This window comes from Dryobates pubescens, chromosome 5, assembly GCF_014839835.1.
Source record: "Dryobates pubescens isolate bDryPub1 chromosome 5, bDryPub1.pri, whole genome shotgun sequence".
In the NCBI taxonomy this organism is placed as follows: Eukaryota; Metazoa; Chordata; class Aves; order Piciformes; family Picidae; genus Dryobates; species Dryobates pubescens.
In genome coordinates this window covers 6,068,383-6,080,665 of record NC_071616.1, presented here as the reverse complement: position 1 = coordinate 6,080,665, position 12,283 = coordinate 6,068,383, and the positions used below count along the sequence as shown (strand labels likewise).

At 45.7% G+C, this 12,283-nt stretch overlaps 1 protein-coding gene across 1 annotated transcript in view; it reads left to right on the top strand.

Moving 5' to 3' along the window:
- INO80 (INO80 complex ATPase subunit) overlaps positions 1–5,081 on the top strand; it is an 84,765-nt gene extending 79,684 nt beyond the window's left edge. Inside the window, exons 33-36 of the mRNA XM_054161499.1 lie at positions 426–581; positions 1,327–1,486; positions 2,245–2,457; positions 3,064–5,081. Of these exons, the coding sequence (XP_054017474.1) occupies positions 426–581; positions 1,327–1,486; positions 2,245–2,457; positions 3,064–3,281 (747 nt within the window). The 3' untranslated portion in view covers positions 3,282–5,081. The remainder of the gene's footprint in view (positions 1–425; positions 582–1,326; positions 1,487–2,244; positions 2,458–3,063) is intronic.
- The last annotated feature ends 7,202 nt before the right edge of the window (positions 5,082–12,283 follow it).

The following is a 12,283-nucleotide window of genomic DNA, read 5'->3' as shown; positions in this document are numbered from 1 at the left end:
TGAGGAACCAAACACAGCTACATCCCATATAGCTCCGTGTCTTCTGTGAAATAAGAGAAGGTCAGTTTGGTTTTTAAAACTTTTTGTGAAAATCTGGAATTTTTGAGCTAAGGAGGCTTTGCATTAATTGGAAATCTGTAATGGTAAAGAATTTGAAGCTCAGCTCCAGAAGGTAATGGAAATCAAAGTCGTTCTGCAAGTGTAGTTCTACTTAACTGCAGCTGGTTTAGAAAGGGAAAACCAAACCCTACTTAAATGAAAAGAGGGAGCCTTTAAGGGATTTGTTCCTTCTCTTTCAGAAACTTGTTTTAGGAAATTCTGGACCTGGCATTCCTTGAGTTCTAGATGCTGAGTTTTGGGGGGGATGTTTATTCCCTTCTGTTTTGTCATCTTTTTCATTCTTGGTATTGTTTTATTTATTTCAGAAGAAGAAGGAAGATGAGTTGGATGGGAAGAGAAAGAAAGAGGGCATGAATCTTGTGATCCCATTTGTTCCCTCAGCTGATAACTCCAACCTGTCTGCTGATGGGGATGACTCCTTCATTAGTGTAGACTCTGCCATGCCCAGCCCATTCAGTGAGGTAAGAGTTGCTGCTGCTTTCAACTAGACAGTGCTTGAACAGTGGCCTTATATCTTGTAGGATTCTGGCTTTCTGTTATTTTAGCTAGTGTAGAACTTTGAGTATGTGAGGAAGTCATGAGGTCTGTGGTGACAGGTTGGACTCGATGATCTTTGAGGTCTCTTCCAACCTTAGTGATACTGTGATACTGTGAAGTGATATGTCTTAAAGGTGAACCATGGAAAGGAAAATAATGCATTGGAAGCCAAACAGCTGCTAATAAGCTGCCTTACAGCTCCTCATGTTATTTGACATTCCATTATTCTCCTCATCATTTGCTCTCTGCCTCCCTTTCCTAGTGAGGTCATGCCCTCACTCTTCTTCTTTTCAGCCCTTAAAATTTTTCTGTTCCAGCCTGCAGTCCAGCTTATTTTCTTCCTACGTGTCCTGCCTTTGTCATGCTCACATTTATAACTGTGTGGCTTCTTCCATACCAAGAGCAGTCTCTTGCTTCTTAACTTCACATCTATTTTTTGAAATTAAGTAGCTCCTGGAGCTCTTTACTGCTGCTGAGCATGTAAATAGAGGGTGTGGTGTGGTTGGGCAGATCGTGTGTCATGCTGCTAGTCTCTCGCAGAGAAAATGAGAGCAGAACATGTACCAGTTGATGACTTGTGATTATATACCTTTTAAAGATCTTACTGTGTTTGTACCCTTCCCTTTCCTAACCTAAGAACTAAATGGCTTTGTTCTCTGTCACATTTAGATATCCATTAACAGTGAATTACATATGGGCTCTATCCCTCCCGATGAGAGCAGTAATGATATGCTTGTGATCGTGGATGATCCAGCTTCTTCAGCACCTCAGTCAAGGGCAACAAACTCTCCTGCTTCCATTACTGGCTCAGTGTCAGATACTATGAATGGTCAGTACCTTTGCCTTGCCTTACTGCTTAACATTGTCATCCTATGGCTAGTGATACAGTTTCCAGATGATAGCAGGGGTATGTGCATGGTTAGCCGCATTTGGGGGGTGGGGAATGCTTTTTCATTGAAAAATTGCTTCTAATCTGATGGGAAATCTGTTTATGGTCCCTTCTGTGTTAGTTACTCTTAAAAAGTTTTCCCCTTTGTGCCTGTGTCAGAGAGGGCTCACCTTCCATTAGCAAATAGCAGACAGCTACACAATGACTGATCCCTAAGCTTTTCCTTGAATGTGCTGTTGGGCTAGTAACCAGATGCCTGCTTGCAGTGGGTGATGGGAGCAGCTGTAATTTTAAATAATGTTTTTAACTACCATAGTTTTCTACACTGAAGTAAGTAGAGACATAGTTCTTGGCAAGTTTCTTTGATGGAAGAAACTTCCTCTTTATCTTAAAGGATGAAAATGCTTCCTTCCAAACTAGAACCTGGAATCCTCCACCTCTTTGTGGATTGGAGTCATTGTACTAATGACAAGTAGTTGGAGTTAATAAGATGTGGCTAATGAAGAGTGAAGTTTTGTATAGGCCATTTCTCTTCATGGGATCACTGCTTGCTAATGGTGTCCATACTGATGTAAATAGAGTCTCAGCTGGTAGGAGCAGTATTCATGTCCATGGCAGGTAGTTAGGGAGCTGCGTTCGTGTGTGAGTCACCTGGAATACCATGGCAGTTACTGGTTGAGCATTCCTTTCTCCTGAAGGTGTTGCAATGCAAGATGCACCTCTCAGTGGGAGAGGCCAGTCGGCTCGCAGCCGGGGGCGGCCTAAAGGTGGTGGATCCAAAGGCGGCACTGGGAAGGGCAGGAGCCGGAAGTCCATAGCAGGAAGCGCTGCTGCCATGGCAGGCGCCAAGGCGGGGGCGGCGGCAGCCTCGGCAGCGGCGTACGCAGCCTACGGGTACAATGTCTCTAAAGGTACGTGGGGAAGGGGAGGCAGCAGGCTGCCCAGGGCAGCGCCAGCCGCCTGAGTTTGGGTGACTTGTCCTTTACAGCCTGTTTAAAAACTAGGTAACGAGTGTTGTACTGTTAGTATGGCTCCTCTACTGTGCTCTGGGATCCAGGCAGTACACAATGTGATGTGGTGGTGTGTGAGAGAACAGCCAGCTGAGCTGTAGAGGATCCTGAGAGCCTAGGTCTGCAGAAGTTGAGTCTGCCCTTTGAACTATACCCTATGTTGTTCCTCTGATTTTTTTTCCCCTTTGGGTGCCAAGACAAATGGGATAGTGGTGTTCATCCCATAGATATGGCTGTGGCTTTCCTGCATTGCTGTCTTGTTGAAGTTACAGCATCAGGTTCCAAAATCTGCTAAACTGATGGTGCTGGAGCTTCAGCTTTACACAGTCTGAAGGTGGCCCAGGGTATAAGTGCAACATATTTTGTATCTTAAGGATAAAGATACATTAAACTCTCCTAAATCATGGAGACAGGGTGGTCTTAGGACAGTTAGTATATTGTTTGTTGTTGAAGAGCCACCAGTGGAATAATGCTGACACGGAATTTGATTCTCTTTTCCTTTGCTAGGCATGTCTGCAAGTAGCCCTCTACAAACAGCAATTATTCGGCCTTCTGGACTTGTAGATTTTGGACCTTCAAGCGCCTCTTCTCCCCTGAGCTCCCCTCTGAGCAAAGGAAACAGTATCTGTGGGACCCCCAAAAGCTTAAACCTGACCAGCAGTCTCATATCAGAAACTCCAATTCGGAAGCCAAGCAAAGGTGCCCACACCTCAGGTGGTCGGTAGTGGTTTGGAACCCCTAGAGCTTGTCTGAACTGCGATGGCTTTCAGAGTAGACCACCCTGCCAGTTGAAGGCATGCAAGTAATGCCTCGTTGCTGTCCAGCACATGTGTGAAGAAAAAAATCAAAGCACAATGGGAGTGGGTGGTTTATGTGAGCACTTTGATAACGTGTATTCCAAAAAAACTTATCTTTGCAGACACTGCAAGAAGGAGGGAATGGAGTCTGGGGTAACGGGGAGAGGGTCAGCTTGTGTCTTACTGACACATCTGGCAAAGGTTCCCAAGAAAGCATCCAGCTGCTCCATGCAATACCCTGCAGCTGCATGTGCTCGATGTCACACCGATACACTTTCTCTTCTGTAGCTGGAGGTGGAACCCAGCATTAGTTTTGTCCTCTCAAATCAGTATCTGCACCCCAGGAGTATCCTGGAGAGTCATGAGACATTTCCGTACTGGCAGCTGGTCAGTGGACATGTGAGGGTAATTGGGGGGGCTAAGCTGAAACTGATGTGTGATCAAAATAATCTTGGATTCTTCTAGTTTGGGCCACTGGGCTCTTTATATAAGGTCTGAAATGCAAAGGAAGGTGTCTCAGGTGGTTTCTAGGGAATAGACTCTCTTCAGCACCATTTGTCAGGAAGAGGTTCAGAGCTGCAGGAAATGGAGAGCGCTGCAGGGCCGGTGAGAGCAGCAGCACTGCCGCTGCTTCACACAGTGGCAGAAGCAACAAGCCAGTGGTGTGGTTTGGTTTGCATTTCAGAGTTCTCATCAGCACCAACGCTGTGTTCAGAACGATTTCTCTCACTCATGAGGTGTGCAGAGCTCTTTAGAAGCTTAGGAACAGCATAAGGCTTTATTTGTACAAATCTCGAGAGGAGGGAAAAGTGCTGAGGAAGAGTTTGCTGCTGCCATAGCTGAGAATGGTTCTGCAGCCTGCTGTGCTGCAAGAGAAGAAACCAGAAACAGTCCTGAGAGAGTGAGAACCGTGCCATTCCCCCTTCCAGCCAAATCCTGGGACAAAAATTGTCTCCTATCCCGGCCATCCATGGACTGGCAGTGTTCTTCCAGCGCGCTTTCCCTTCGTCCCTGTGGCTGTCGCACACACTAGCTTGGTTGAGTTCACCGTGGTGGGCAGGTACCAGTAGCCGTGCCCCACAGGGCTGATCAAAGGCAGCGCTGCCAATGCTCATCTCAGTTCTCATTCTCTAGTTGCTCCTTTCCCACTCTCGATGCACAACCCCCCCCCGGCCCCTTGCTTTGCTGTAAGCATTGTCTGCATTGCACTGAGATTGAGGTGTGGGGCAGTTCTTCTGTCTGACACGTTGAGTTAAAAGGCTGTTCTGCCGGGGCACTTTCATCCCTTGAGAGAAGCAAGTTGAATTGCAGGTCTGGGCTGTGACAGCAGAAGATGACTTCTTTGTTTGTTTGTTAATTTTTGTTTTTCTTTGGAACCCCAAATCCTTTGCCTGGCGTCCTACAGTGTGGAGCGAGTGCTTCCTGTTGGCTCTGCCTCTAATTTGCACACCTGAAAATAGCAGAACTGAGCTTAGTTAGATTGATTTTTAAACAGATTTGCAGGGGATAGTTGAGGGGGAGGTGATGTTTGATTAAACTCACAAAGACTTCCCCCATCCCCTCCTATTCACATGTATATATGATATTTAGAGGGAATCAGACAAATGCCAAGCCTTTTTTTCTCTTTGAATGTGCTGTCTATTTTTATAACTGAACTTGTACATATGTATAAAGAGAGACACATCTTTCTTTTACTAACTGGAGAAGAAAAATCTTAAATAAAATGGAGTGAGATAATTTTATGTAAATCAGTGTCTTTGTGTGCTTTGTGGCTGCGTGAATGAGAGGATTAGGGCAGAGAGTACACAGGGGGCTCGTCTGGAAATGCATCTAGAGATATGTGGTGCTCTGTGTACTGCTCTAGAGTATCCCCACTCCTGAGTATCATGTTTGTAATCTCTTTTTATTCCTGTTACAGCTACACCCTTAATCACATGGCTGCAGTCATAGATAATCTCATAACCTATTTTGGAGTAGGTGTGCAGCAGATGAGAAGCAAACAGAAGCAAGTATAATATGCATCATTATGTAGTGCCTAAGCTATGATGGTTGGATTCAATACAGTTGATTGTTTGGGGAAATCATTCTCAACAGTTCTGTCTTCTCTTTCTTTTTTCAGTGTGTTGTGGGTTTAAGGCTGGATGCCTTTAAGAGCCACAGAGTTGAGGAGCTCCAGAAGGGACTAGAGAGTCCAGAGGTGCACCAGAAAGTGTAAGCTTTTGCTGTCTGGAAGACAGGGCTAAAAGGAGCTGTCCTGTCCTGTCCTGTCCTCAAATATGTTTTCCTAGTTTAGCCTACCAGGGATGCCTGGTTGGTTCAGCAAGGTCCTCATTCTTCCCACTACTGTGTGTGGTCAACAGAGTCTTACCAAGCAGTGACAAAATTAAGTCTTAGACCAAAATCTCCCAACTGCATTATTTCTTTGGAAGAAAGCAAGAGTGATTGAAGCCATTTACCTTCTCTCAATAAATGCTTCTGAGTGGTTGGAGACAGAAGAAAGCCAATTTCCTTCTGACCTCTAATGCTGACTTTAAGCACATGGACAGGACAAACCATGGGCATGGATAAAATGAAACATTATGAGCCCCAGTGCAGCTTGAAACTGCATCTTCTCCTTGCATAGAGTTACTCATTGGCATCTTAGAGGGTGGCACAGCCAAGCAAAAAAGATGGGGGAAAACGTGAGCCAAATGACACATCAAAGAATTGAGAGAAGAACTTGCCCTTACTCACCAAAGGCAGGTTGTGAAAGCCACCATGAAGGGTTACTATGTTTGTGGTGGGTTGAAATTCACCCCCCAACGTTAACCTAAATCTACCACCTATGTTATAAAACCAGAGCACTTGGTGTCCTCTGGCTCTTCAGTATCACCTGTATCAGATAAGCAGGCACTTGCATCAGCACTGTCCTCAGAAATTCTTCTGTTTAGCTGCACAGTCACTGTGCAGTCCCTTACACACAAACTCTCATCACTTAAAAGTAGCATGGATTCTTGGCTTCAGGCTGTCTTCAGAATTCTTCTTGGTTTTGATTACTTTGTGATCAGCCTGAGTCCACTCAATCTAAACCAAGGGGAAGTGCATTAGCCTGCAAGCTGTTTTCTTTTTCTATCATGGGTCACGTCTGTTGTCCTCCTTATTTAGTCAGCCACTAGATCTCCTCTTCCTATTCCATGAAGAGATGAAGGGATTTTCACCTGGAACTGCTTTCATTCTCATTTCAGGATATTAACACTGCTCTGTCCAAAGGTGGTGTTTCCCTGCCTTCTCCCTTTCTGCTGCATGCTTTCCCCACCGCAGTGTATCTGCTCTTTGCTATCTCATGGTCAGTTTGCAGAGAGCCTGTCTGCCTCGGGCTGTATCTTGCTCTGTTCCCATGCTGGTGAAGTATTTCCTTTGCAGCATTTCCCAGTGGGGGAGGCACACCAGGTTCAGTGGGAAAAATCTCTGTGCAGAAGGAATAGGGATCCTGACCACTGACTGTTGCTCAGGAACAGCAAATTGCAGCTGGGAAGAGGAAGAGCACAATTGATAAAATCACTTAGGGGCAGGATGTGGATCAGTGTAATGTGGGAAATGCTACCCTGTGACCAGTGCACTGCCAGTCCTGATCTCCTCCTCTCCCTGCAGTGAGCTGGCCTGCTTCTGCTCCCAGGTATACTTCAAGGCTTCTCACTTCTGCCTCCATCTTTCTCTTTTGTTGACTGTTCAATGTGAAACACAGATTCTAACTCTGAGAGCCTTAGAGGCATGCCTCGTGCTCCCTTTCCTGCTTAAGAAGGGATGGTAATGCACTCCTTCAGAAATTTGTGCTCAAGTGGCTGGAAAAAACAGTTTGAAACTCGCTACCCAAGGAGCTGCTGCTGCTGCTTGCATGTGAAGTATAAAGAGACGTATGAAATAAAGGCAATCACATCTTCTGCTCCTAGGTGGAAGCACTTGTGGAATTGTGAAGGATGTTCTTTGATTTGCAGCCTGTGCCAGGTGCAGAGCAGTGAATGAGAGAGAGGAAGGGGCAATTCACCTTTTCTCTGAGGGCCATCAGGCCTGCTCTCAGACTCAACCAGAAGGTCTGTAAACAGGTCTTTCTCAAAGCAGTCGGATGAGCCTTTGCTCCTCTGAAAAGCCTGCAGCAAGCACCTTAGGAGATGGAGAAATGCATGATGAGATGAGTTTCTTCCAGCTTCGCCCTCTTCTTGGCTCCTGCCTCTTCCCTCTGGAAAGTGCAAGTTGCTCCAAAGCTAATGGGTCTTCCAGGTGTGTAGTACTGAGCTCTATTTGCATATGTTCTAGGGTCATATAAGGGAATTTGCATCCCAAGCATGAGGATGTGGCTCAGGACTCGGGTATGAGATGACTCCTTCCTTCCATAGCTGATGAGCATCCCTGGTATAATGAGGCAGTGAGGGGGAAACACTGAAACACCATTTTTGTGCCTGCTCAAGTTTCTTCATGGACTACTCTTCCTTCTTTAATAGTACTGCTGGTTAAATCCACCGTTGCTAATGGAAGCTGATGTGAATCTCCAAGCATCCAGGGAGTAGAGTATCCCTTATCATCTCTGTGACATTGGTAAGCACCTATTTTTTTTTTCTCTTCACTCCTTAGCCTTGCCTAATTCTTCACAAGGTCCAAGTGTTGTCTTCGTGGATTTTGGTTGGCAGAAGAAATGGTTCTGTTTAAAAGTCTTAATTTTTAACCACAGGACCCTCACGACTTTGCATCTCCATGTGCTGAGAACTGTGCATTAAGGTAAGGCCAAGCATATGTGTAACTTGTGCACACTCTTACCCTCAGTAAACTTTCACCAGCACTTTCAAAACCAAGAGCTGTTGCTTGGAGACTAGAAGCTAGTTGGAAATTTACTGCTAGTTTGGGCTGCCAGACAAAACAGATGTGTAGGATTGGAGTATTTGTTACCTGTATTTAAATTCTCTTATTCATGACAAGAAACTGGTGGCTTGCTTCTCCAGATGTGCTTAACAAATCTTATCCTGCTAGGAGAAGCAACTCCTGTTTATCTCACTTCTCATCTGTTCTTGTGGTTCCTCTGATGAATACATTTAGGTTTAGACTGGATGTTAGGAAGAAATTCTTCACAGAGAGAGTGATTGCCCATTGGAATGGGCTGCCCAGGGAGGTGGTGGAGTCGCCATCACTGGAGGTGTTTAGGAGGAGACTGGATGGGGTGCTTGGTGCCATGGTTTAGTTGATTAGATGGTGTTGGATGATAGGTTGGACTCGATGATCTTGAAGGTCTCTTCCAACCTGGTTTATTCTATTCTATTCTATTCTATTCTATATATAGCTTAGCTCCTCATCTGGGCCTTCCTCTAGGACAGAGCAAGTTCCAGGAGGGAGTCCTCTCTCCATCCCATGATGTCATCTGTTTTTCACTTTGGGATTCTTTTCCAGGTCTTCTAATGTCTTTCAGGTTTCTTTTAAATCCTGGTATTATAGTTCCCCCTGATGTCATGGTAGAGTTCAAATGCAGACATTCTCATTTGTATTCAGGCTGGAGAGTGCACATCAGAACTTTACAGCTGTGCTGTGGACAAGCGCTTCTTCGATGCTTGCTGTGTAACAGTGCTCCCGGAGAACTCCCCTCCTAGGTAAGCTCTTTGCAGAGAAAGAACGTTCACATTCATTGGGATCTGTTACCTAATCCACAGCTTTCTTAGTTCAAGTTAACTTTCCTCCATAGATGAGCCTAAACTTGTATCAGAGTCCCTCTGAACCCCATCTGCCTTCCTGACAGAAGTGCCTTTGAAGCGGTCTCCTTCAGCAGTCCAGATCCTACCCGGAGTCAGTCTCAAACGGTGGTGCCCAGGGAGCATGTCTGCATTTCCCCAGCCTGTAGGAGGTTGCTGGGGTTGTGTTAAGGATGGAGGAGTCAGCGAATTTCACACGTGGTTGGCTGAATGTTGGTTTTTATTGTTTTCTTTAGGGGACATGAAGCTTTTGGCACGTGACTGCCATTAGCTACGTGCCGCTGAGCGGAGCGTGCTGCTGCCCAGTAAATGCAATGGCACGTGGCAGGACACGCCCTTGCATAATGCTTCATTGCCTGTCACAAAGCTCCAGGGTTTTCCTTTGCAAGCAAAGGAAACAGAAGGGGTGTAAAGACCATGTGAACTTTTAGAGGATCTTGAAAAATAGCATCCAAAGAACCTTTTTTTCATTTCCCTCCCCCCACTTTGTTTTGTTCACTCCATGCGTCTGGCAGGTGCTGATGTCAGGGCTCTTCTGTGCCTTGCTTCTTCTCTTTGCTCCTGCTCCTTCCATAGAGTTCACACAAACACTTTTTTGGACAACTTCTGCATTGCAACAGACTCCTCTTGGTATTTAAGCCAGACTTTTCTTTGGTTTAATCTCATTTCCATCTGTAGCATTTCTTTGAAAGGGGTCATGGAGTAGCTCTAAAGATGCTTAATCTGCTCTTGTGAGGCTCTACCTGGAGTATTGTGTCCACCTCTAGAGCCCCCAACACAAGACAGACATGGATCTGTTGGTGAGGGTCCATAGGAGGACCACAAAGATGATCAGAGGGCTAGAGTACCTCTTCTGTGAGGACAGGCTGAGGGAACTGGGTCTGTCCAGCCTGGAGAAGAGAGGGTTCTGGGGAGACCTTATAGTAGGTTTCCAGTTCCTGAAGGGGGCCTCTGGGAAAGTTGGAGAGGGGCTTTTTATAAGGGCATGTGGTGACAGGACAAGGGGCAATGGTTTTAAACTAGAGCTGGCTAGATTTAGATTAGACATTACAGAGAAGTTATTTACTATGAGGGCTGTGAGACACTGGAACCTGTTGTCCAGAGAAGGTATGGATGCCTCTTCCCTGGACATGTTTAAGACCAGGCTGGATGAGGCTTTTGAGTAACCTGGTCTAGTGGGAGGTGTCCCTGCCTGTGGCAGCAGGGTTGGAAGCAGCTGGTCTTTAAGGTCCTTGTAACTTGAGCCATTCTGTCATTTCAGTCTCTGGATTTCAAGTGAAACAGGACTTCAGCTTTTGTGCAGGTGGCTGCCATGTTTCATCATCCCCTGTCCTAGAGTTTGGAATAAGTTTCTGTGTCTAACTTGTAACTTCACTGAGATAGGTATTTAATCTGGTTAGCATGAAGAAAGTAATCGCTGCCTGGTTTTTCAGTAACTTGTCACTCCGTTCCTACTGAGTAGCTGAAAACATACTGCTGTCATGATGCTGAATCTCTGAAGCACAAGTGGGTTTTCTCACACAGTGTGGATGTGAGACTGGAAGTCATGACAAGCTGCTGCAACCCCAAGTGATTTATGTGTTTTTGAAACACCACTATGGGCTTTGCAGGAGGAGGTTTGCTTCCCTGGCTTCAATAGCTTGCTATTAGCCCATGCAATCAGGGGGATAAATTGTATAATTGCTGTAATTTGGTTCCACTGGGGCTTGCTGTCCTTAGCTATGTATCACGGCATCTGTCTGGAATCAACTAACTGAAGAGTGAGAGCTGCTTTGGTGGAGTATTCTCAGACAGATGAGAGGAGCCCAGCTCTGCCTTGCAGTGATATAATTGATAGCAAATGAGACAAGTAATGTTGTTTAGGGGTTTAATTTAAACCAGATCCCATGTCTGAGATGTTGTGGAATAAACATGTGTGGGAAGTTTGGAACTGCCAGCAGCTGTCAGCCTCAGCCGTTAGCTGAAGCAGCTTGAGGGACTGCAACAAATTTGAGTGATGTGTATGAAACAAAAAACACCCCAAGCTATATGCAAGAACGTTTCTCTGCCGAGATTCATTCTTAGCTGGCAGAGAAGCATTATGCAAGCTTAGGCACGTGAAGGTCTAAGAATACTGAGAGCAAATTGCCAAACTTGCAGCCACACAGGTTCCCTCTGGGCAATGGCAAACAAAAGGGGTTCTGTGAAAAGTTGAGATGACTCCAGCCTCTGCTTCAGGGAGCTAGTGCTGGTGACATGAGCACACATTATCTTTTTTCCATAGTGGTGCCTCTGAATACCAAGGTGCTCTGGAAAACATCATCCCCCCAGTGTTTCACATGGTGCAGGCAAAGTCGCTAGGCTGTTGAGGTCATGTCTCCATTCCCCATCTCTGGAAGGGAAATGGTGGCTCTTCACAAAGGGATGGTGCAGAGGAATTAAACTTTGCAAAGGTGCTGCAATGATTTGCAGAGGTTGCTGTAGTGAGAATACATAGAATACATAGAATAAACCAGGTTGGAAGAGACCCTCAAGATCATCGCGTCCAACCCATCAACCAATCCAACACCACCTAAACAACTAACCCACGGCACCAAGCACCCCGTCAAGTCTTCTCCTAAAAACCTCCAGTGAGGTGCCAGAGAGAAAGCAAAGCAGGGAGCAGTCCCCCTGCATTTGGAGCAAGGTGTGCATAAATATAGAGCCATCCAGGAGAAAGGAGAGTCGAACTGCTGCTTGTTTTTAGTATCCTCCCATCAAGTGACATGAGCCAGGAATCCTCTGGGAAAAAACAGCAGGTATTTATTCTGATTGAGGCTAGTCCCACAGCTGCATTTTTATCCTCAGTCCTGAACTCATCTACCCTCAAATTACAGGATGTATTTCCAGGAATAGATTCACTATGTACATAGTTCAGAGACAGAAATGCTGCTGGAATTGGCTGTGCTGTGCAGCAACAAGAGACAGAGTTTCATCCAGCTCCTGCCTGACAGGTCCAAAGGTAATTGAGCCTCTTACCAGGCACTGGCAAAGGAAAGATGAGAAGCAGCATCCATCACAGCTATGGGGAGCTGCTCTTTTCCCTCACTAAAAATGGGATTGTGTGCTCATGCAGAGGACCATCTTGGAGAAAAACACCTTCTTGTAAAGCAGACCCAGAGAACCAATGTATGCATAAACCAAACCGACTTTATGTACCATCTAAAAACCTGCTGGTTGTTTTGAAATACACTTTTGGAG